Genomic DNA, 26017 nt, shown 5'->3' with positions numbered 1-26017 from the left:
CCTGGAAGACATAGACTACATCTTGTTAGTTCCTAGACAATAGCAATTTCTCATCCCTTTGAACCAGACTTTGCTAAGTACTTTTTAAATTATTATATTTAATGTCTATAATGACTCCGTGATGATAGCACTGGTACCTTACATTTCTCCATTTCACAGGTAAGGATTCTGAAACCCAGAGAGATGAAGATATTGCCAGAAGCCACTTAGCCAACAATTGCCAAAGCCAGGATACGGGCCCAGGCATGCTGGAAGCCAGAGACTTGTTTTGATTAGTGTTTCCCAACCTTATTACTTTTTAAAATGTCTTTTAATTGTTCAAAATAGCATAAAACTACATTGCACTATGATAATATTGAGTCACTGGGGTTACTCTACAACAGATGAATGGGAGAGAGGCAGAAAAATGGGACAAGATGAGCGGGTTCTAAAGTGACTAAACATGACGCTTCCCACAAAACATCTATAATACAACAAACCCGAGGGCGTGGGGGTGGGGGGAGGAGAATGACTGGTGGTAGGGTGGCAGAGGTGAGGGATCTCCAACCACAGCTGAAACTCCACAGCAGGTGTGAGGGGCTGCAAAAGTCAGATGCTCATCTTCAGTCCTTCTGGGTGACCAGCCTCAAACCCTATTCAGTGCCTGAAGCATGAGGGTGAGGCAGGAAGCTTTCTAATTTGTGGGTCCCGGCAGAGCCCCAAGGCCCCAAGACTGTTCTGGTGGGAGCTGGCTGACTTGAGTATGACATCAGCATTACCCACTAGTGCCCTCCCCTACCTCCCACCTACTCCTCTCTTACAACTCTGCCTGGCGGGTGGCTGAATTGAGAGTGTTAGACTTGAAGCCAGTTCTGTGATGGAAGGAGCCTAGGGGTGAAGAGGGCATCCCCCTTTGGCTGTCCCCACTGTGTCACAGCTGTTGCAGCCGCCCTGTTCGTGGGTTCACCAGTGGTTCCTTTGGTCCTGCTGTACAAGGTGGCAGCAACTTGGTGGCAGCTCTGCCAAGTCTCATCATCGCCAGCTCTTTAGGGATGAAACCCAGTAAAATGAGGGTACTGGGTCTCAGGGTAGTGGTAACTGCTCTACTTCAGATGGTGCAGGCAGGCATGGCTGGATGACCATCAGCTGGCAAGCTCTGGCCTGAAAGGGGCTCCTTATATGGCTTAGTGGCTGGACCCCCGGCACCTGGAAGGCTGACAGGACCTTTGCTGACTCCACCACTAGGGTTAGGGAGGCTTACTGCAAACAATGCTGTGGTGATAACTGCTGGTGAGGCGCTGTGGCTATCTGGTGCTCCTCTGGGGCCAGGGACTGAGTGGACTGTGTTTTGGTGTGCATTTCCTTTCTCAGCATGGAGGACATAGTCAATTGTCAGGATGACACAAGGGCTTGCTGTCGTTCTGGGTACTCAGCCTCCCACAGTCCTTGGCTGGGGGGGAATGGTTGTAGCTTGTGTGGAGGTGCCGGTGGTGGTCATGTTTGTGGTGCCATCAAGGACATCTCACAGTGGAGGTTTGGAGCAAACCTGCTGTGTCGAGAAAGGGGACAGAAATGAAACACTGCTCTGGGAGGTGACGGTGGGAAGCGGCGCCACCTCCAAGTTGGACTCCAGGGTCCTGTGAGAGGGGGCAGTGTCTGGTCGCAAGGCATCCACGTTGATGGCCGTGGTGGTAGCCATGGAAGTGGCCTGGTATGTCTCACAGGGTCGAGTGCCCTCAGACAGGCCCTCACCCCGGTTAGAGATGGCAGTGGGGGGTATCCAGGTAGGACCTCTTTTGTGGGTCTCACAGGGTAATTTGAAGCAGACCTGAGTCATGGTGGCCGAGGGGTGCAACAGTGTCTCAGTGGCTGTCCCAATCACACCCCTGTGGGGTGAGCTCTTGCATACAGGTAGGGAGGTCCCCTGGGCCTGGCAGGGCTCCCCGGCATCCATGGTGGAGCAGGGTGTAACATGGGCTGGATGAGCCTCCCCAGAGCTGCCAACAGACATGTGCTGACCCAGTCCTGCTGTGGGGCTGTCCATACTGCCAGGGTCACTGCACCTGACATGGTCACACAAAGAGGCTGAATGCATAAATGCAGGGGTGTGATCACCAGCCTCCAGGGCCAGGCTGGACTCAAACCGTGGGGACCTGGAAGCCATCTCAGTCACGGTGGCGCCGGATCCACTGGTCTGGTGCATTTGGCTCACAGGCTTGAGAGCACCCTGAGCTCCTTTCAGCATCCCAGGAGGCACACTGACTGCCATCACAGTAGGAGTGGTGCTTGCTGCACAGGTGAACCAGGCAGACATAGTGGCACTGGACTCCTGGCTCTCACAGCCATGATTCCTGGCCATGCTTGAAGTGGAGGTGACCGTATGGGTGGTGTCTGGTTCATGGGTCTCACATGCTGAGCCAGAGCTGGTACCCCCTGCACTGCTTTTCTGCTGTTCTGCTGTCAAGGAACCCAGAGAAGTGGCTGCATCTTGTCTGTCATAGACGAACTGCACTTGCCGGCCATGGGACTGTCCCTTGAGGTTCCCCATGACAGTGCCAGGGGGTGTCCCTGTCTCCTGGGTCTCACCAGGCAGGCTAGAGCACATCAATGTCATCATGCTGGGTTGCATGCCTCCCTGGGCAGAGGTGGTGACGGTCACTGTGGCAGTAGATGAGGCTGCCGTGGACATGGGGAGATCATGCCCCCGCTGTGCCTCCGTCCTGCTGGGTGCTGTGATCAGAGTCACCTGGGTGGGCTGGGAGGACGCAGGATGCATGGAGAGAGTAGGAATCGTGGACCGGCCAGCTGCTGTTAGTGTGGTCTGGGCAGATGACACAGTGACAGTGGCAGGTTTGATCACCTGGCTTGAGAGTGTGGCAATGGTGCCCAAGGTGGTGATGGGCGTGGCCAGAGAGGCACTGACTCCACTGCCCCCAGCTCCTGCGAGGCTGGTTGAAACAGTACTTGTCACTGTGCCTAGTGTTGTGACACCTGTGGTACCCTTCATCACCAGCGTGGTGACATCGGGCTTGATGGCAGAAACGTTGATGGGAGTAACCAGGCGGACACCTTCCACAGGCATGGTGCAGAGGATCGTTCCCGGCTGCCCAGGAGCCCCCTTTAGTACTACCTGAGTCACGCCGGTCTTCTCATGGCCAGTGGTAGTTTTGGGGACAGCAGTGATGATTTTGGCAGGCGCCCCAGTACCGGAAGTCATAACTTTGGTGGTGATAATGGTGATTGGAGACTTGAGGCCGGGGCTGCTGCTGACACCCGTGGAGCTGGCCTGCGTGATTATGGCCGACACGGGGATAGTCTTAATGATGGTGGCTGTGCCAGGCTTGGGGGTGCTGGGAGACCTGCTGCTGATGCCCAGGATAGTGGACTTATTCCTGGTTCCACTGGCCTGGGTGGTTGTGATGATAGTGGCAGGCTTGCCATCTGCTGAGGTGACCAACTTCAGAATGGTCCCTGCCGGCCAGGGCCCTTTAGTCTGGATGATCTGAGTCCCAGGGCTCACGGACACCTGACCTGGTACGGCTGAGGTCTGAACTGGTTTGGTCTGGACCACTGACATGACTTTGCCCAGATTAGAAATCAGAGCACTGCCTTCTGGGACAGAGACGGGGTTCTTCACTAAGGTTATGGTCTTGGTGACCCCACCCACCACTGTGGTCACCACCTGGGCTTGCTGGGCCACAGTGACAGTCCCCGACTTGTGCACTGTGATGACGGGCCGAGTAGATGAACTGGTAGTAGAAGAGACAGACGTCCCCACCTGCGCAGCCGCAGTCTTGAGCATGCGGGTGGCTGGATTACTCACCATGCCTGGTGAGGAAGCCACTTTCACAGTAGCTGGCAGGGTGGTGGTGCCAGGTGTCTTGGCCACAGTCTTGACAGCAGTGGTGCCAGCTGGGATGCTCAGCATGGGTGCGGGGGCTGATACAGGAGGGATCTTCTGGGTGGCAGCAGCAGCAGCTGCCAGGGCAGCCATCCCACACATCTTGGGACTACTGCCCATCACTGCCCCTTGGGCACTCTGCACTGGCTGGGCCATTCGCAGACCTGTAAGAAGGGAGGTCACCATGACGGGGTCTTTTCCAGCTTGGTTGGTAGGTCTCACGGTAACCAAAGGGGTTCCTGTGGTAGCCTGCAAATCAGTCATTTTGAGAAGAGCAGACACACTTGGAGCCTTGGGCGGCACTGGCACAGAAACTGAACTGCCAGGCACTGCTGGCAAGGCCTGGATGGTGCTGGTGGTTGAGGGGGCCGGAGCAGCCTGGGGCAGGAGCCTGGGGCAAGAGCCAAAGGTAAGTGGCTGTAGTGCAGGTGTGACGGATGCTGGGGCAGGGCTTGAAGGCTGGTAAGCAGGCACAGAAGGAACGAGGTTGGATGGAGGGCTGCCATCAGGAGCAGTGGTTGGATGTATGTCGTATTTCTGAAGCTGCAGAAGGTAACTGTCAGCGGTTGCCACTGCCCCCCAGCTCACCTCTAACGAACTGGTGTTGGCTCGCACAAGCTGCACCCGGGCCGGGGGTGGTGGTTTTTCTGTTTCCAGGTACCAGAGATCTTTGCAACAGACCTGGTTGTTCCAGGCTTTTCGGTAGCCATCACGCCCACTCCAAATGTACAAACGGGTATTGATTGCGACAGCACAGTGGCCAGCCCGAGCCCGGGGGATATTATCCTCCAGGGTGTCCTTATCCATCCGAATGCTCTCCCAGGACATGGTATCCAGGTTGAGACAAGCCAGTGTATTGGTACACTTCCATTCCTTCTCATGTGTGGCCACTTTGTCGTCATCTAAAACCAGAGGTACCCAGCCACCAAAGATGAACATTTTGTTTCCTATGGTGGTGGCTGAATGGAGACTCCGAGGCAAAGGTGCTAGCCCACTGAGAGTGGGCTTATTCCAAGTCAAAGTCTCAATGTCCAGGGTCCAGAGATCTCCTAGCCTGCAGCCACTCATCCCTCCATAGATCACCAGCTTGGACTTCTTCCTGTCTTTTTCAGTGTAGACCACGGCCGTATGCGACTCCCGGGGTGGGGGCAGGACCCCGTAAGTGATGGGGATGTCCCAGGCAACTACTCCAGAGCCCGGCCGCATTTCAAGGATGTACAAGTCATTCAGGTACCTCGGGATGTTGTTCTTGGGGTCCTCACTATCGTTGGCCAGACCCCCAAAGAGGTAGCATTTGTTGTCCACCAGGGAGAAGCTGTGGCCCAGCCGAGGACACGGAGGGGGCCCGGTGAGGGGCGTTTTGGCTTTGAGTTTCTTCCACTCCCAGCGGCTGGCCTGGAGCTCGTAAAGGTCATTGCTGTACTTGCCGTACTCCACCATGCCGCCGAACACCAGCAGGCGACTCCCGTCGCACACGAAGCCATAGGCCGCACACCCGGGGGGCACGTCGCCCCTCACGGTGGGGCTGAACCACTGGTTGGTGGCCGTGTTGTACACGTGCAGCTCGTCCACGATGCCCTCGTTTCCTCCACCGAACACTATGATCAGCTCCTTAATGGCCGCGGCCCGGTGGCCATGGCGGGGTCGGGGCCCTGGCCCTGACCAGCCCACCACTCGCTTCCAGCGGGGCTGCAGAAGCACCTCAGAGGTGTTCGCAGAGGTGGCCATGGCTTGCAGGCAGGGCGCGGGAGAAGGGCAGCACCTGGGACGGGATCACGGCCAGCTGGCAGCAAATCACGCCGCCGCGGGTCCTTCCATGGCGGCCGCTGGCTCCATGGAGGCCGCCATCTTAACTCGCTCCCACGCTGCCCCTTCTCGCTCGCCCTCCACAGTCTCCCCAAACGAGTCCCTCAAAAAAGGTCTGCTCGAGGGGCCCCTGGAACTGTCGCACTTCGAAACCCCCCAAAGCTGGAGGCTGCCGAAGCCTGCTTCCAGGCTGACTCGTCAAGACTCTTAGCTTACGGACTCGGCAGCGAGGCCCTGGAGGCCGCCATCTTGTGCCGAATCCTGGGCTACGGGGTTCAGCGGGCAGGTGCGCAGCGTCTCTGCGCGGCTGATTACTGGGCCGAGGGGAAGAACCCGCCCCTTCATTTCCGGCCACAGGAACTGCGTACAGAGGGTCTTGGCAGTTCCTCTCCCGTTGATCCTCACAGGGACCCTCTGCTCCTCAGTTTAGCTTACCTCTGCACTTGTGATTTTATTCTTCTAAGGTCAATACCTTATCTTGGAGTGGGAGGGGAGAACAAAGGAGAAGGGGATCAGAGAGAAGGAGGGGTTCCGATGTCTCTGCGCACTTGGGCTTTGGCCTTTGGAAGTAACTGTGGGTATTTCTGGTTCTCAGTCTTTTCGTGGGATGGCATGGAAGGGGAAGACCTACACTACCAGAGGTGAGGACCAACTAGGTAGAGGAAAAGAAAAAAGAAACGAGAAAGTCAACTAAAATCAACCCACCCAGACCATGAGGGTATTTTTTTTTTTAATACAGAAGAAAGTGCTTCAAACATTTCCCAAGGCTTTTACTAAGGTGTAGGATAAATTAAGAGGAATTCAAAAAAACAACTCTTGCCCAATTCACCCAAAATCTGACTATCAAATCTAGATGAAGCCTGTAGTTCAGATAACAGCATTAGATAACTACTCATTCTCCAGCTTTGGTCAGTATTCCTAGGGTGTGAAAATTACTAGTATTAGGAGAAGCTGAGTTAAAATTATATAGGAATGCAGTACTATCTCTACATTAATCTATAGATATAAAATCAGTATAAACATAAAAGGATTTAAGAAAAACCTGAAAAAAGAAAAAGAAAAACCTGATTTAATTTAAGAAGAGAGAGATGGTTCTCCACCCAGCCAAGGAGACATAGGACACATTGGGGCAATGAGACTAACCAAGTGGAGACTCTCTCTCTCTGAGGAATACAGTTACTTTGCTCTTCTGAACAGATAAGTGATTTGCTGATCTGCTCCAACAAGGGCTCACCTTACTCAGAACTGGGAAAGCTGTTCTTCCTAAACATGGAAGATGCCTAACTTTTTTTTATGTCAAATATAAAAGTTTCAATACAGCACAAGAAAATATAAGGACAAAAAGCAAGCTTCCAATGGGAGAAAACAGTTGTAAATCAAATATTTAAGAGGAATTAAATATTCAGTGCATATAAGTGATGCCTAACATATTTTTAAAATTAAGGGGCAGAAAATGCTTCAAGGAATTTTTGTCCTCAGATTAGTAGCAACCAATGCTCAAAAGAGCTCAGCCTTGTGAGTTTCTATTCCAACTGTGATGGTTTCATCCTTTCCAACTGGGTGCAATGAGAAGAGAAAACAGAAACTTGAGACATTTTATGGGAGGAAATAAATGGACAGACAGACAGAATCAAGGTACAGATTGTGAGAGACTTACAGAGCACGTTCAGAGTTAGACAGGAACTGGTCTATTGCAGAACAGTAGGAGGAAGCTGGAGACAGAGGAACAGCCACTTTTGGTTGAAACAGAAAACAGTCACAGGTGAGGGAGAGCCAAGCAGGAATTTGGAAGGAAAAAGAAAGGAAATAGAGGGGTTAATAGATAAGCGACCTTAGCCTAAATGAGCAGTCTAATAGTTTCTTAGTGTCTTCAATGAAGATTAAGAATGGGAGCATAATTATTACACACCCTGGTTCTGGCATACTTTGCACTTCAAAAAACATGTTTACAGGTAGCATCGTGTTATCACAACAACCTAGTAGATTATTTATTTTACCAAGTAAGAAAATAGGCATGAAAGATAAAATTGCCTACTCACTGAAACCTAGCTCTTTGTGTTAGTAGCCACTGTTGAATGAAAATCAAATGTTCCCAGTTACCATCCACATGTAGCAAGCTTTTCTCCCTTGCTCCTCCTCACAGATACCTGGTATTTGAGACTCAGTGCCTGGCAGGTCACTTAGTGCATTCCTATGTTACGTGAGTTAACCCTTATAATAGTATAGCAACCTTGGGAAGTAGTATTATCTTTGCACACACCACTTTTTCTAGTAAGAAAACCGAGGGTTAAATAATTTGTGGCCAAGATAATATAGCTAAGGTGGAAGGAAATACGATGCTCCACCCAAGGCCACATGATTCAGAAACACATTTTAAAACTCATAGCAGCACAATTTTCAGAGGCATGGCTCTAAAATCCGTAACTTCCATTGCCCCATTCCTGGATCAGATTCTGAGTCAAGTAAAGTACAAAAGCATGGGACTTTCTTCTTCTTTCCCTTGAGTTCAGGGCTCCATTTCAAGCTACCAGGGCCTTCTGTGGTTATCTTACATTTCCCCCATGATAAGTTTCATATCTTCTGGGTCCCAGTTTCTAAAAAACTCTTCTAACTACCTAATACCCTATTTGAAACATCAAGTCTGATGAAATGAGGTTAAAAAAAGAAAAACAACGACACTATCCTGGATTTAGGGTTTTTAAAAGGGCAACTGATTAGAATAATTCAAAATTAAGTTAATAATCACTTAAGTGAAGTGAGTTAGTTAAAAAAAATGGATGTTTGTTTTGGATAATTTAAGCTACCTGTATACTACAAGGCTTACAAAAAAAAGGCTGAGTAGAAAAAATTTCAGGAATATTGATAACTAAAGTCCCTAGAGGCAAAGATGGCAGAGAGAAGAAATGGTGGAGGACGTTTAAGAAAAAATGTTGGGTGTTTGAAGAAACAAACAGGCAAAATACCACATTAAATAATGTTCTCTTCTTCCTCCCTTCTATTCTGTAGCCAATATCCTATAAGTCTATGGTGAAGAATAATGTGATGTTATGGCACATTTTCCCAAAAATCAGGCAGTCCAGATCCAGGACATAAATACCACGATCCCAGTTTAGCAGTTAGGGAAGAGTATAAACCAATCTTGCAGCCTGGCACTTTCACGTTAACTATTCACATGGAGCTGGGATTATACACAGGCTAATGTAATTATCAATGATTTATAAGTAGCTAATGCTTGGTTTATACACCTATGTTTGTACGCACATGATACATATTTTTGTATACACTTAATATGCCTAAATGTTGTTTTATTAAACCTTGATAATTAAAATTTTTTTTTTTTGCTTTTTGGGTCACACCTGGCGATGAACAGGGGTTACTCCTGGCTCATGCACTCAGGAATTACTCCTGGCAGTGCTCGGGGGACCGTATGGGATGCTGGGAATCGAACCCAGGTTGGCCGTGTGCAAGACAAACGCCTTACCCACTGTGCTACCTCTCCAGCCCCTAAACCTTGATAATTAAAATTTTAACCACTCTTAAATTCACGTACTGTATTCATGTATTTAATTTTAAATGTAAACAGAAGATTATTTTCTTGGATATAATCTTTACTGAGAACTCTCCCCGGGACAAACTTGCAGGCTATCGAATGTAGCCTGCCCACAGGGCAGAGTCTGGCAAACTCCCCGTGGCCTACCAAATATGCCAAATACCAGTAACAATGATGGGTCTCATTCTCCTAAAGAGTCGTGAATATAATCTCAGGGCTAGGATGAAAGAGACGTTACTGGGGCCTGCTCGAGGCAATCGACGATTAACAGGATGATGAAATGAAATGAAAAATGAAATAATCTTTACTGAATCTAATGAATGCGTTTTTGTAAATGGCAGAATGTAGGTAAATTATAGACATGTCAGAAAATAGCAAATTTTGGCAAAAAAAAATCTTTTCTGAGGAAAATCTCAGAATGAGTTCAAGCAATAATTCAAGTGCTGGAGACACATGTTTCCCATGCATCAGGCCTTGAGTTTGATCTGCTGTGCCTTAACGGGAAGGGAACACCCCATTACCAGCCCCCCAGCATAGCACCAGCTCTCCACATGTGGCCCTTATTTCTAAAAAAATTGGGATAAAACAATCTCAAAAATCAATATAATACATTCTTCTTGTTTTGTGTTTCTTTTTTGTTTTTTGATCACACCCAGTGGCACTCAGGGTTTACTCCTGGCTCTGTGCTCGTGGGTCACCCCATGTAGTGCCAGGGATCTAACTAGGATAGGCCACATGTAAGGCCTTACCATCTATATCTCCAGCCCACCAAATAAGAATTCTTATAAATACATTTGACATTGTACTTCAAAATGAAAAATATGATTGATGTTTCACAACGAAATATTAAAATAAAATTTAAAAATCTAGGTTTTAAGTATTTAAAATTTTTGTGCCAAAGTTATTTTTTGGATTGGAGCGATAGCACAGTGGGTAGGGTGTTTGCCTTACACGTGGCCGACCCGTCCGATCCGAGTTCGATTCCTCCACCCTTCTCGGAGAGCCCAGCAAGCTACCGAGAGTATCTCACCCACATGGCAAAGCCTGGCAAGCTACCCATGACGATTCGATATGCCAAACACAGTAACAACAAATCTCACAATGTTACTGGGCCCACTTGATGAACAACAGGAGGATAGTGCTACAGTGCAGTGCTAAAGTTATTTTTAACTATCTCATCTTTTTCCACTTTGCTGAATTAAAAATGTAGTTTTTTTTTAATGAACTTAGACTGCAGTTTCACTGGCTGGAGTGATTCTATAAAACAATGTCCAGCTATGTTTTTATATGCAAAGATTTTGTCTTACTTATACTGCACATCATGACTTTATATGATCTGATATCTGTTACTTTATTTTTTTATTCACCATCAACTTATGAGGTTGGTATTGTGAAGGCTTATCACAAAAAGGTCTCAGACATCCTAGTATTCAAAAAACAGAGAGCTTTAAATGATCACACAGGACCAGAGGTTACCAAATTTATTTGGTCTAGCACCCCCCCCCTAGAAAAAAAATCACTCAGAACTCCCCTAAAAATCCCTATTTTAAAAGTAACATAAAGTACCTCCCAATTGTGCTAAAGGTTACTACCAACCTCTCCCCTTAGAGAACCTCCCCTTTCCAGAACATCCCACCCTTACCTTAGTGGAAAGTACTGCAAACTTGGGAAACACTGCCAGACCACACTGTCAGATTTTTGTTTGTTTTTGTGGCCACACCCAAAAGTTCTAGGTGATTACTCATGACTTGGTGTTCAGATATCACTCCCGGTAGTGGTCAGGGATCATATGTGGTAGCAGGGATGGAAAGGGGGTCAGCTGAATGCAAGGCAAGTGTCTTAAACTTTGAACTCTCTCTCTTGCCTTACTAACTGGAGATAGCATATGGCATAAGGCCTTACGAGCAAGTATATTTGAATTTAAGACTGAAAAGTTAGTATTACTTAAAACATGCTGACTTGAAGAGGATTAGGCAGCATTTTGGAACATAACTGAGCTAGGTAGCCTAAGGAAGCAGCTCATTTTCATTTAACTCATTTCCACAATTTAAAAAAAATCTCTTCCATGTATGAGATAAAAATAAACATATAAGGGAAGAATAAGTGATCAATGTCATCGGAACTGAAAATTTTTTTCTAGAACTGAGTCCCCATGTAAATGGGGAGGGAGACAGGGGAGGGATCCTTGGAACACTGGTGATGGGAAACGAGTTAGACGAAGAGTAAAATTAATAGTATTTTAAATTCTGGTATCTCAATAAACTTCCTTTTTACTTAAGAAAATAAGGCTTATGAAGCAAACATAAGGAAGGACCAGGCAGAAAGCAGAATCAGAGAATAATAGTTCAGAGTGCTCCATACATTGGGATAGATCCTGATATGTTCTATGATATTCTGAGAACTTACTAATTAGCTCATTCTGAGGCCTTCCTACTTAGCTCTATTATCATCGCTCTTGGAGGAAATATTTGCTACTTCAAAGGGTCTTAAGCGCACAGTTAGTTTTGTAAGTTGCTTGGTACAGGAAAAAGAGAAGACTACATTTGACCCACTGAAGGGCACCAAAGGGACGACCTTCTTGGGAGGGGAAGCCATGCTGTCTTCCTCAGATGAGAAGTACTAGTACTTCCAGGAAAGTATTGTGGGACTAGTCCCAGACTGGTTATAAAAAAAAAACTCTGGCAGAATGACAGGCAATTCATCAGATTTATGTAGAATGGCAGATTTCTGTCTGTAAAGTGCACTTCTTTTTAGTCTGCACTATACATCAGCAACAATAGTGAAATTTCTTTTTTTTTTTTTTTGGCTTTTTGGGTCACACCTGGCTATACACGGGGGTTACTCCTGGCTCTGCACTCAGGAATTACCCCTGGCGGTGCTCAGGGACCATATTGGATGCTGGGAATGGAACCCAGGTTGGCCGCGTGCAAGGCAAACGCCCTACCCGCTGTGCTTTTGCTCCAGCCCAAACAATAGTGAAATTTCTTATGGGCAATTTTCATTATTTTTGCCGCTAATATCAGTAAGCACAGCTTTAGACATTATACAGCAATAATCTATTTGGATCCATTGCCTAAAACAAACAAACAAACAAAAAAAAACATGTACAGAAGCATCCTAGCTAAAGTTTGTTAATACTAAAATTGACGGGCAATTACAGGGACTCCTTTGATGAACTAACTTTGAAATGTTACCTATTTTTATACTCACCAACTCTGATGTACCACTGTGTTCTCAATGTCTCACTTTAAACATCACTCTGAAGGCACGCTTCTCAAATAAGTCATACCACAGCCTTTTTTGTGAAACTCAAATTAAAAGTTTTGATTTGACCACACCATCTCTGTTGTCAAAAATGTCCCCATTTCTCAGCTCATACTCTCTTATGCCACATACTGCTGCTTGTCACTAGCATCAGGCTAAGCTCTGACACATTCTGATGCCATCTCTGCTCTGCAGAGAAACTATTAGGAGGGTGTTGATAAATCTCACTCTGCAACTAAATATCTATATCCTATTGGGCTGGGTGGGTTGTGTTTGTTTGATCAAGGATTTTTCCATTAGGCTTGGTCATCAGCAGTTGGCTGGTTACAAATCTAGTGCTAAAACGGAATGGCTGGAATCCAATTATCCCAGCTTCCTGTCTGCAGAGCCCTGTCAAGCAAGAATACAGCCATGTTTGCCTGCCTTCTCAGATTCTCAGGACTCCAAATATATGAATATGTGAAGAAAATGACAGCCCCTCAGACGTTTTTGATGGAGAGGCAAGCAATGTGGTGTGGAAAGAAGATGCATGCTCCAGAATGCAAAATCTGGTACTGGTCATAGTCTTTATTTTTCTCTATCAGTATCATTTTACTTCTCAAGCTTCATTTCTCATTTATTGGAGAGACATAATAACACCTGCCAGTGGATCATTGGGAGCTGCTAATAGGATTATGCTGTGGGAGATGCTGTAGCAAGGATATCTGACACTTAGCGAGCTCCTACTGTGTGGAGGTCACTGGGTTCTGTGATGCTATCTCACTTAACACAAACAACTAATTTCAGAAGGATTGCTGATGATGGTAATGATAATAACAGCTAACATTCCTTCATTTTTAACTAGACACCAGTTGTCTTTAGTACTTTATACTTGGTAATATACACAATCCTTAAATGGTTGGAAATGCACATTAATATCATCTCTATTTGACATATGAGGAAAATTAAATACCTGAATTGGGTGATTTGTTCATAATCATGCAGCTGGTAAGAAACCACAAAGATCCAAACATAGGTGATCTGAGTCTAGAAAAAGGAAGTTGCTAACAATTTTTCCTATAAAACTCCAAATGGAAGTATTTCCAGTAATCTATGTTTCAGAGTCTTCTCTGATATTTTTTTCTGTTTAGTTTCTAAGTTGCTGCTGACACACTATTTTAAACGCTTTTACAAATGTTAAACTCATTCTTTGTTCAAGGGTTATAAAAAAAATAGACTGATACTTGTACTTTGCTCACCCCTGCTAAGTAGTTGGCTGTTCTCTGCTTTAAAAATAATTTGTTTTTACAGTGAAGGACACTAAAACTCAATCACTTAAGTAGGTACAATCAAGACAGTAGCCCCAGTGTGTGCGCGTGCATGTGGGTGTGTGTGTGCATATGCATGAATGAGCCATACCCAGAAGTCCTCAGGACTTTCTTCTAGCTCTGTGCTCAGGGATCACTTCTGACAGTGCTTGGGGGACTATTACTGCATTGGGGATCCCAGCAGTATATAAGACAAACACCATACCTGCTATACCATCTCTTTGGCCTCAACAAATGGCAGTTTTATCTGTTTTCAAATTTTACAAGTGTGTTTTCAAGTGTGCTGTGAAAATTAAATAAATTACATTTTAGGGGTGTTATTCCATGCAACTCAATTCCAAGAGAATAACATTTTTCTTCTTGAGACAGACTCAAAGACAAGAGAAGGCTGAGAGCACATGCAATGAGAAGTACAGAGCCTGGTTCCACTGGCCATAGAATACAGTTCTACTGAAAGTAATAATTCCTACTTATCATTGTATTTCAATCACCAAGATTTCAGACATTTGCTCAAATTCACCTGGACAATGCATTTGAGTATATGATGAAGACAGTAACATTTATCTAGTTCAGAAGTTCCCAACTTGGCCTACAATTTATATTCAGAAAAGAAATCACTTAGCATCTTCCTGTAACTCTATCTTTCTCAAGCAACAAAACAAAACATTCTGCTGACAATGTAGTTTTCAAAGCCTATACTTAAAATTTTGATATAAATATATTGCCAACCAAAAGTAGAATCGTAGGATATTTCTGTCACTTATCAAATTCAAAGTTGTCATATTCACCAACACAGTTTTCATTAAAACAGGAACTTTTATATTATCTTGGGTTTTCACTTTGGAGAATAAATGAACTTTTATGAATGTATTCAAAATTTTGTGAATGCTCTAATGCTAAGATTAAAAAGTTCTACCGCTTTTCTTTTCTAGATTATACCTGATGAAGAAGAAGAAAAGAAAGATGACATTTACTTGTGTTCAGTGATCAATATCAGGTTTTCCAGATACTCATGTCAGCATGATTGTTGAAATGCTATCAAAATTGTCGCATAAAATCAAGTAACAACACATGCGAGATCTCCAAAGTTCAGGGATTCGGGTTTGTACATCTAACTGAAGAGCAATTACTAACCTAACCTAACTGCAGTGACCAGCAGTTAGGGAAGCCTCCTGGGCAAAAGCTTCAGAGTGTCTTTATTTTATGTTGAGCAGTAAGAAAGATCAAGCCCACAGAAGTAACATAGGAAGTCTGGAAGCTTTTTCTCCTTTTCTCCCCCTCCTCTCCTTCTTCCCCTCCCTTCCCTTTTCCTTCTATTTCCTCTCCTCTCCTTGTCTCCCTCTCTCCACCCTCTCCTCCCACTCTCTCCTCCCACTCCTTCCTTCCTTCCTTCCTTCCTTCCTTCCTTCCTTCCTTCCTTCCTGTCTTTTTTCTTTCTTCTTCCTTTCTTTCCTCTCTTCTCCAAATACCAGAAGATGTTTAATAAAAGTTTGTTATCTGAGTGAAGATTAAGAAAAAAATTTATAACAAGTTTCTCATATTCCTGAGATAATAATGATGCTGTTTTATCCTATTATATAATGGGTAAATTACATGAATTCAGACACTTTTGTCAATTTAGAGGTATTTCTACTTCGTACTGTTTGTTGTAGGTGATGTTTTTTATACAGAATTGGATGCATCTTATTTGCAGGGCTTTAGAATGTCTTTACTTAGATAATGTAGCTACTGTTTTGGGGGACCTAGAGCATGCTTGGCTGCAGTAGCTTTCCCAGACAAGGCCTTTGCTCAGTTGGCAAGAGATGGAGTAAAGCATGGTTGGTTGACTGTGATTGAGCAAGAAAAAGTCACATGAGAGCTAGGAAAGGAGGGAGACTTGTTTCTTTTTCCTTTTTAACTCTGAGCTGGCATTGTGTTGTGGGGGTGGAATACATATTGATAAGCAATGCAGAGAAGAGATGTTGAATATGGAAAATTTTCAGCCTATGGAAAATTTCAGAAAGGTGCTATTTTATTTTTGTTAGGTGAGATGTATGTGAATTTAAGAAGACAGATTAACCCAGAAAGAGGTAAGGGGAAAAGAGTTAGAAGGTGATAGTCATATGGTATGAGACAATAGACCTAAGAGGTAGCAGTGAAACTGGAGACAAAAACCCAGATTAAATTTTTTTCCAAGAGAGAATTTGGATACAGAATGTACAAGGTATAGGAGGTTAAAGAAATTGGAGGTTGTTTTTTATCTGACGTATTAATAAATAATACTATTATTATTAATAATCAAACTTGTCTTTGTGGCCCAGTACTATACATTTTGAATACTGTTTTCTTTGAAATTGTAACTTTTAACCTAGTTTAACTATATTTTTTCTCAGCTATTTATTTTTTGGGGGGTGGAAGGTTGAGCAACACCTGGCTATGCTCAGAGCTGGCTTCTGGCTCTGTGCTCGGGGATTACTCTTGGTGGTGCTCAGGTCACTATATGAATTGCCAAGGATTGAACCAGGGTCAGCCATGGAAAAGGAAAGCAAAGAGACAAACCATCACAAGAAGTGATCAGCTGCAATAGGAAGTTCTGAACAGCAAAGACATGCCAGGAAATTAGAAAATAAATAGCTTCCACTGAGAGGGCTACTATTAGATGAGACAGAATTCTGGATTGACTTTGGCCTTTTACTTTTGTAAGCTCAGTGTTTCCAGAAGATTGTGTTGAAGAGACAGATGCACCAATAAGGATGACCCTGATAAGTCTATTTTTTCCTGGTTTCTTCCATTGACTCACATTCCCTAGAAAAACTGTCCATTTGGCCAGCTGTTATAAGAGATCCCACCAGAAATAGTGCTATGGTTTAACAGCTTGGAGCTTTTTACTTGGAATTATGAAACCCTGGCTTGACTTCTTCAACCTAAAACCATAGTAACTGGTGACTCATATGGTAACAAATTCCAAAGGATGATAAAGAGAAGTTGCTCTAAAATTTGGGAGAAAAATTGAGGGAGAGGGGTTGGTTGTGTTCTGGTCAAGAATTTCATCATTAAGCTGTAGCATATGAGCTCCTATTTGGACTCTGCTGATAAGACCACATTCTAAAGATTATCATGTTAATTCTGATACCAAAGGGTGGAATGAAATGATGTGAAGCCCTTTGATAGCATTCAGTACTGAGGAAGACTCAACTGAAATTCAATGATCTGATCTCAACCAAGTTTGTTAAAGAACAGACAATGTCTGACCTTTTCTTCAGGGCTTTAGGCCAATTTAAATGATTTCATCCAAGCTACCAGGAAACCCACACATATTACAAAATGTCTTCTCATTTTAGGGGAAAGGTACCTTCAAAATTTTATGATATTGCCTCTGTATCTTACCTTCAACAAGAGTTTATTTTTTTTCTTCTTATATTTATTTATTGAATCACTGTGAGAAAAGTTACAAAGCTTTCAGGTTTTTAAGTCTCAGTCATACAATGATAAAACACCTTTCCCTTCACCAGTACTCATTTCTCACCACCAAGAACCCCATTATAACCCCCTCCCACCCCTCCCAATGCCTGTGAGGCAGATGATTTCTACTTAACTCTTCTATACATTGATAGAATTCATTATTTAGACAAAAGATGCACCATTATTGTTTAGAATCCCCCCCCTCAACAATCAGAATTGCTGAAAAGGCATTGTGAAATACTTTGTCTTCTACAGCTGGTTATGAGAATCATATAATGTTGTGTGGCCGCTATCGCAGCCACGTGGATTTTGAATTTCTGCAAAAAGCCAGATAATTATGAGATTTGTTTCTGTGCATCTGGTGTTATGGCTGTGTCAGAGAGCCGCTCGTGGGGGGCAACTCATGACCTCGGTAAGGCGTGAAGGACGAGCTGGTACCGCCCCCCTTCTCATGAGACTGCAGTTGCCCCGTCAATGCCAGCTCATACCTGGCTTTCCTATAAGCTCTGAGGAAGTGGCCACCTTCCTGCCGGGGGGTGGGGGGAGGCAGGCGGAAGGGAGCAACACCCTTTCCCTCTTGGGGGAGGCATGGCGCCTTGGTTTAACGCATGGTCCATTCACTTTTCTGCTGCAAGCTGCCGGGCTCTGGACTAAGTTCTTTTTGCCTCTGGAGCCATGGTCATGCCAGAGAGCCGCTTGTGGGGGGAAACTCATGACCTCGGTAGGGCATGAAGGAAGAGCCAGTATCATTCCCCTTCCCATGAGACTGCAGTTGCCCCCGTCACTGCTGGCTCATACCTGGCTTTCCAATAAGCTCTGAGGTGGCAGCCACCTTGTAAACAGTCCAGATGCATTTCTACCAAAAGTCACTGGGTTTCGACATTTGTTTCTGAGTCTCTGGGATCATGACCGTTAATAAGCTTGATCAGGAGCCAGAGAGGCTGCCTGTAGGCGGCGACTCGGGGTCTTGATGGGATGGGGAGGAAATGGCCGGTTCCACCCCCATCTGGTGAGGCCCCGTGTGTCTCGTCACTGCAGGCCCAAACCTGACTGTCCAGAGGCCTCTGGAGGATGATGGTCACCGGACTGTCAAGGAGAACAGGCCAAGGCACAAAACCTATTCCCACCTGGAGTGGCCCAGCACCAGTAACCTACTGCAGGAACAGGATGAATTTCTACCAAAAGCCTTTGGATTCTGAGGTTCGTTTCTGAGCTCTGGGATCATGGTCATTAAGCAGTTCGATCAGGAACCAGAGAGGCCATGCCTCCAATTATATAGCTGAGCCGGAGGTGGTTTGTGGCTATGTCTCCCACAAACCTAACTTTTGGCCATTTACTTTCTTGGTAAACTTTGCCCCAACTTTTTAGGGTCTGGACAAAGGCACAGCAGCAATTTTGTGGTATCTGAAAGTCTGATGGTGCCATCAGGCTGCTGATGCACTCGCCTCACAGGTACAGATTGACCTGCTGATGGCAACATACCCCCTCAACAAGAGTTTAAAAAAAGAAGAAAATATAATCTTAAGACAGGCAAGTCCTGGTTCAATTTTTGACACAGCTTGTTATTGCTATATGACTTTGGTTCAAAAATTTTATCCTGTAAGTCTCATTTTTCTTCCTCACAACATGGAAATGGCTACATAAAATAACAATGATGATGATGATGATAAAAATTATCAATGATCTTTCCAGAAGTATTCTAATTGCTCTCATGGACACAATTTTACTTAAATTATACATCCTTATAGATGAAGTGGCATGAAGACCTTTATTTGACTGATAAACTGAGGCTCGGAGAAGTTTATCGACTTATCCAAAGAAACACAACAGGCAAGACTGGAGGCTGGGATTCAATCAAGTCAGTATTGTTTGATGACTAAGTGCTATAAAATTTATAAAGTGTTAAGCTTAAGTGCTCAATAGACTGAACTTCCTTTTTCATCTCAGAAGGTAAAGTCTGGCATTTGCTCCAGAAACTCACAGATTAGAGATCAAGAGATGTTTTAGGTTTTCCATAAAGGTAAAGGTAAAGACCCTCCCGTTGATCGTCGATTTGCTCGAGCGGGCCCAGTAACGTCTCCATTGGAGACTTTGTTGTTACTGTGTCTGGCATATCGAATACTCTCGGTAGCTTGCCGGGCTCTCCGAGAGGGGCGGAGGAATCGAACTCGGGTCGGCCATGTTGGCCACGTGTAAGGCGAACGCCCTACCCGCTGTGCTATCGCTCCCATAGTCACACTAAATGACAGACATACTCTATTTCTTTTCTATATTTATTATCTATGATTCTTAAAAAAAATCCCAGCCATATTGGTCTTCTCCCATATAGTCTTTTATCCTCTTTCTGAATCAGACAACTGACACAGAAATGACCGCTGCTAAATACTTTTACCATTTTCCACCCCTGGTTTCCCAATATTTTTTCATACCATTACACCCGCAGCTTCTGAAATTCAAATGCCATGAAATGTAATCATATTGACAGCTACACTTTGATGAGTGCTTTTCAAGAACTACTCTCTGATATTCATGATCTTTAGCTTAAATAATTCTACCAACAGCATTCTGGGATGTCTTTATCTCTATACAAAGAAGAAATTGAGGCTCACACAAAAAAGATTTCACTCAAAGTTATACATCATCAGTTATTGGTATAAGCTACATCTATCATAATGTCTCTCTTATGGAAATACCCAAGCTCTGAACCACAAATAGTTTCTGAATTTATGGGTGGCAAAACTTAACCCATGAAAGGTCTCATACCTGTGCAGACTCACACACCAGTGAGAATACCGGGGGAAGAACATGTCTTTCTAACATCTTTTTAACATGCTCTGTCGTCACATCTGCATCTGTGATACATACATGATCTAGCCACTGTTCATTCATACTGTGGTCTGTGGTCTCAATAAATGTCATTAATGGTAAAAAGATGGCAACGTTTTTGAGGATTATACAAATTCAGCTAACTCATATTACTTCAGTCTGATTCACATCTGCATCCGATAAACACAAACTTTAAGCTTAAGTCCTTTTGCAACAGACTGAACCAAGAAGTCTTTCCATAAATCAGATAAGTGATGATATTTAAAAGCTATAATTATTTTTCCACATGAAAGAAATATTAAAAACATTTATTTTATTCTAAACTCTCACCAAAAATCTGCCTCTTACTGGAGGCTGCATTTGCTGTGGGTGTGGGTAAAGCAACCATGAATTTTGAGAGCATAGCACCAGTACAGAACAGATCCTGTAATCATGAATAGCTCCATATTCTTGCAAACAAAAATATTCAATAAAGTTTTGGACAGCTCCAGGGCACAAAACCTGTTGTTGGACATTGTCTGGGGTAAAAGGGTCAATAGGAATTATTTTTTTCTAGGATTTCATAATCTGATAGTGAAACTCCAAAAGGAAATACTTCATGGACTTAATGGAAAAAGACAAATATCAAAAGAAGAACAGATATGGTGCTTTGGGGATTGGGATAGATAAAAAGCAAAAAAATAAAACATGCTTCTGTGAAGTTGGAAGACTTCAGGTAAAAGGATGGATCATGCAAGAGAATGTTAGGGGACATGTGTTTATTGGAAAAGATCAGGAAAATGGTTTAAATGTGAACTGCAGAGACAGTGTGTGGAACATGAGTATATTGTGAGCTTTGTAGGAGCAACTGGAAGAAAAACTTCCTGGTCGACTTAGATACCTTAGGGGGAGCCCAGAATTAGCTAGGAAATGGTGGGTTCTTGAGTGGTTTTGATAAGGAAATAGAATGATCTTAGATGTCTTTTTGATCCCAATGTAACTGCCCAAATGAAAGATAAGTGAAATGATTAAGGATGATATCAATAATGATGAAGTTAAGGAACATGGGATAAAGACACACACACACAAATGTGCACGAGCACACACACACATGCACCATTACAAAATCTTCTATTTCTGGATAAAATAAACAATTTTAATGAGAAACCACTTTATGGCTGGCTAAGAATAGGTTTATATGTAGGTATTATTTGGAATTAGTTCACTTAGAGTTGAAGACAAACACTGCTCAAATATGCATTTCTTTGTTTACAGACAGTTCCTGGATAAAAGAAAAGAGAAGAGGAAAAGAGACATTTTGTTTTAAGATTGGCAAACATAGTAACAACAAAGTCTCACAATGGAGATGTTACTGGGCCCACGCGGAAGGACAGTGCTACAGTGCTACAGTGCTACCTGCTGCTAAAGACAGCAGACCTCAGGTTGATTAAGCTCCCTCTCAATCAGTGATATGGGGATCATATGATAGACCTTTAGTAGAGCCTGTGTTCTATTTACAGCTCCTTGCAGTTCTTGGATCCTTGGGTTAGGGTATCTGCATTTGGATTAACTTCACTGATGTGTAGCTCATTTTTTTTATCCAGATGATGGAAAAATAACACTTACCTTGTAGGGTTTTATGGATATTATTTTCCCACCAACCTGGCACTAAATCATTATCAGCTCTCCTTTCTTCTCTGACCCTTCTCCAATAATTTCCTTTACATTCACTGACCCAGCCACACGAGCCATGCTCATTTCGGCCACAGGTTTTGTACTTCTTGTTTCCTTTGTTTGGCATCGCAATCCTTCTTCCCACAAATAGACTACTTATGCCCCTTTAGCATTCTTGTCCAGGTCACAGAGTTGAATTCCTCCTGGAAGCTTTGCCTGACTTCTTCAGATAACATAAATTCCATCTCTTTGGTTGTTTTTTGTTTTTTTGTTTTGTTTTATAAAATTGATATATAAAATTATCTGATTTTGTGTAGATTTTGTGTATGTCTATCTACTTGCTTATTTTCTGTTTAAAGAGAGCATTATGTATCCACAGAATTGTAAAATAAACCTATAATACAAAGTAAGAACTAACTCAGTTAGTACTGGATGAGTTAGTACTATAGCTGGATAAGTTAGTACTGTGGCTGCTCCAAAATGAAGAAAGATCATTTCAAAAGCAAGCAAGAAAGAGAACAGTCTTCTAAGGCTTCAGATAAGACTGATTATCTGCCAGATATAGCAGATGCTTCACAGAACATACTTCACAGAAAGCTCAGGTCTTCATTCTAGGACACAAGAAGAGCATTTTCCACATAGAGGAGGTTCTCTAAGTAGACAGATGTGATTCTGAGAGTAATATCTAGGTAAATTGTTTATAGGAATCCTGAGTAAACTTTAGGAAAACTAGAAGGGGAAAAGAAAACAATTAAGAGGAAAAATCTGGAAGAGCTATTTAAGGCTTTTAAGGTCACTAACAAAATGGGCAGAGATGGGGAACCTGGACTTACCTTGGATCCACTCTACTTTGGCCTATGTTCAGTAGGGTTTGGGGTAAATTTGTACTTGAAGAAAGTCTTATTTGAAACCCTTATTCTTGCCCGGGCTGGAGGGATAGCACAACGGGTAGGGTGTTCGCCTTGTACGCAGCCAACATGGCTGAGCCGAGTTCGATTCCCCCACCCTTCTAGGAGAGTCTGGCAAGCTACCAAGAGTATCCCGCTCGCAAAGCCTGGCAAGCTACCCATGACGTATTCGATATGCCAAACACAGTAACAAGTCTCACAATGTGACTGGGCCCACTCAAGGAAATCGATGAACAATGGGAGGACAGTGACAGTGACAGTGATTCTTGCCCATCCCTACATTTTATACATGAGATAACAGAGGTTTGGGGAATTTCATAGAGCTTGGACAAGTACCATAGTCCTGCCTGCTGGCAAGGGTCATTTCCTGTACCCTTCTCAGATCAGCTTGAATTTCACCACCATTGAATCTAATCTTCCAGGAACTTCAGGTAAGGATATTCATGGTAACAACAACCACAAAAAGATGATTTTCACAAGAGGCATATGCTCAAAAATATCACTCCATGTCTCTGGATATAGTGTTGTCATGCTCTCTTGAATGCTCCTCTGGTCTATACAAGAGAGGGACTGAACTGGATACCCTTCTACCTCCTTCTCTTCTTGGGATAACCATACCAGAGAGAGCTGTCCTGGTGCTTGAGACTTGGATGCAGGTGGCTGACAAATGCACAGATCGGGAGGCAGGTTGAACCCCATTACCTGGTGGACTTCTGTCTTTGCCTTGAGGAGAATTTTATGCTAGAGACAGAAATGTCTCCATTTTCAAAGACCCAAAGTTTCCGAGGGATTGATTAAGGTTGATCACTACCAGTGCTGGTGACTGAGCAGTAGCACAGCAGTAGGGCGTTTGCCTGGCACGCAGTCAGCCCAGCTGAGCCGGGTTCGATTCCCCCACCCTTCTCTGAGAGCCCGGCAAGCTACCGAGAGTATCTCGCCCGCACAGCAAAGCCTGGCAGGCTACCCGTGACGTTTCCATATGCCAAACACAGTAACAAGTCTCACAATGTTACTGGGCCCGCTGGAACAAATCGATGAACAACGGGAGGACAGTGCTACAGTGATTAAGGTTACAAAAAGCTGCACAGAACTGAGGTATGGGATTGATTTTATTCTGTGTTCAAAGTTCAATTTTTAGTGTTGAATTACAATTTACTTCGGTATATAGTTTATCTAAGCATATACAGAAATACACAAATATAATAAACATGTTTAATTAATGTCCATCAATAAATAGAGATATTTTTTCAATAAAAAACAAATAATCTATGAATTTCCTATTTCCTCCCAGAACACATTTTTGGAAACTGCTTCAAAATGTAATTATCATAAAGCTAAGGCTGGGATTCTAGTGACTTCAAAGCTTTAGATTCAAATAAAGTCTAGATATAGTTAACAAGTTCACCAAATAAAAAATACAACCATTATTAAAATTTTGAACATTTTAAAATAATATTAAATTTCATGATGCTTATGTACTTCATAAGTAGATTATACAAAGGAAATATATATATATAATATATATAAATGAGTGGCTACACTTGTAATTGTACCTTATTAAAAATGTAAACAAAATTAGATATTAGATAAATCATGTTAAACCATAATTAACAATCATTTACAAAGACTGTCATAATAGGAAAATAATCAAAAGTTATCTATTTCAGTATCTTATTAGCCTAGCATTCTTAGTTGGTCTCATGGACCAAAGACTGGTACATGTTTTGGGGGTTATTTTTATGGAGTAATTTTTTTTATGATTCAGCTCTATTTTATCAAAAATACTTTTATGTTTTATGGCAAGCAGCATTTGACTTTATTCCTTGTGACTTGGAAATTACTTGGAAAATTAGGCTCTTTCTTACCAAAATTAGCCTGTTGTTTCCACATTTTCCCACCCCTTTAGTTTGAGAAGAAGATGATGCTTTAAAATATATTTCTACCCCTTTGAAAGTGTTTGCAGTGTATAAACTTCCTGTGTTGGTGTGCACGGAGCAACACAGAGTGACCAGATGAGGAGGGGCAGATTTGGAGGAACAAAGCCCTGGAAATAAGTTTTCTACCCAAAAAGCTTGTTCTCGAAAGTAACTCACTTCAGGGTGGGGAAATGTTCTTGGTCCTTGAGAGCTCAGGTTGAAACCGGATAACCCCAAATTCTAATATAAAACTACTAGATGACAGCATACTATTTACAGGGTGTCCCAATCATGTCCCACAACCATGTTCCATTTGTCCTCACCACAACCATGCCCAGTGGCAGATTTTGGGTCTCATCCCCAGGTTGAGGATCATGTGACCCAAAGTCATTCTACACCCTTCTCAGTAACAGAGAAGTGTCAATCTCAGAGGGTGCTGCCGCAGCAGTCCCAATTTAGTACCAGCAGAGGAACCATGACTTGGGAAAAAGCAAAGGGTGCTGTGGCTCCAGTCAGTGTCCAGAAGGTGCAAATTAGGACCTTCTTTCATATTAGTTTTTTCATTTTTAACAGGAGGACAGTTTCCCAGTTGCTTTTTCTTTACTGACTAGCCAGACACCCAGCCTCCATGCAGTGCACGTGGGATGATGCAATGATATGAACAACATTCAGGAGTTCTAAATAGCATTTCTCTTCCTCCTTTTCTAAGGCAAGATTTTGTTCCCCACCCCACCAAAAATTAGGCTTTCACAGGACAAGAGGATTCTTTTGGGGCATATGGGTGGTATTGAAGCAACCAGTTTCTTCCACATTCCACAGTTTCTTCCTGTCCAGGTTGAATCCCTAATGAAAGTAAACAGTGACAGAAATGATAACTGACACTTCTTAAGTAGCAGGAACAAAAAGCAATGAGAAAATCCTGAGATACTATTGCTGACAGCCGAAAGTTCAGTTGACACCAGGACTAACTTGTATTTAACCTCTCTGAGACCTTCACTCAGGAAATGTTGGCAAGAGCTGTAGACTAAATATTAGGAAAAAACATCTAGGGCAGTCTGAAGGTCAAAGCTGGCGAGGGTCTAGAAAGTGCCAATGAAGAAGATGACTTCTTTGAAACAAAGTCAAAAGGTGGGAAGTCCAGGGCTTGTCGAGGTAGCTGATGGCTATAGCAGCATCCTTTTGCTCTAGAAATTGGGGGAATTCTTAGAGGGCTCTAGTTCAAGCATCAGTTGACAGATGTTCAAAGTGAGGGCCAGAGATGGAAAGTTAAGATCTGCCAGCAAAATAGGAGCAGATACAGGTAGAATATAGGTCCTCTGATGTCAAGTCTCTACTCTACGTTCCCCACCTGCTGGGTCTGCTTGTCTACCTGAGGGCTCTTCAGTGAGTACATCCAGGAGGTCTCTCCTTTGGGAACAGAAAAGCCCGATTCAAGGGTTTGGAATCAACACCACTGGCTTCCTCAT

General features: G+C 43.6%; 2 protein-coding genes across 3 annotated transcripts in view; both read right to left on the bottom strand.

The window, feature by feature from the left end:
- Positions 1-26017, bottom strand: part of HTR4 (5-hydroxytryptamine receptor 4) — a 211990-nt gene that overhangs the window by 9358 nt on the left and 176615 nt on the right. Inside the window, exon 7 of one of the 2 annotated variants that reach the window (XM_056124495.1) lies at positions 7344-7419. The exons of the other annotated variant lie outside the window; for it this stretch is intronic. Coding sequence (XP_055980470.1) covers positions 7359-7419 — 61 coding nt within the window. The 3' untranslated portion in view covers positions 7344-7358. The remainder of the gene's footprint in view (positions 1-7343; positions 7420-26017) is intronic. 2 annotated transcript variants of the gene reach the window in all.
- Positions 1502-5608, bottom strand: LOC130032790 (host cell factor 1-like). Its single transcript, XM_056124377.1, has one exon. It carries the CDS (start codon positions 5606-5608, stop codon positions 1502-1504), a length of 4107 nt encoding a protein of 1368 aa, XP_055980352.1.

This window comes from Sorex fumeus, unplaced genomic scaffold (genome assembly GCF_029834395.1).
Source record: "Sorex fumeus unplaced genomic scaffold, SorFum_2.1 ptg000051l, whole genome shotgun sequence".
Classification (NCBI taxonomy): Eukaryota; Metazoa; Chordata; class Mammalia; order Eulipotyphla; family Soricidae; genus Sorex; species Sorex fumeus.
Note: the sequence above shows the minus strand (reverse complement) of the source record. Positions and strands in the feature narration are given on the sequence as shown.

Coding starts and splice junctions, on each gene's coding strand:
- LOC130032790 (XM_056124377.1), bottom strand. CDS start 5,608: ATGGCCACCTCTGCGAACACCTCTGAGGTGCTTCTGCAGCCCCGCTGG.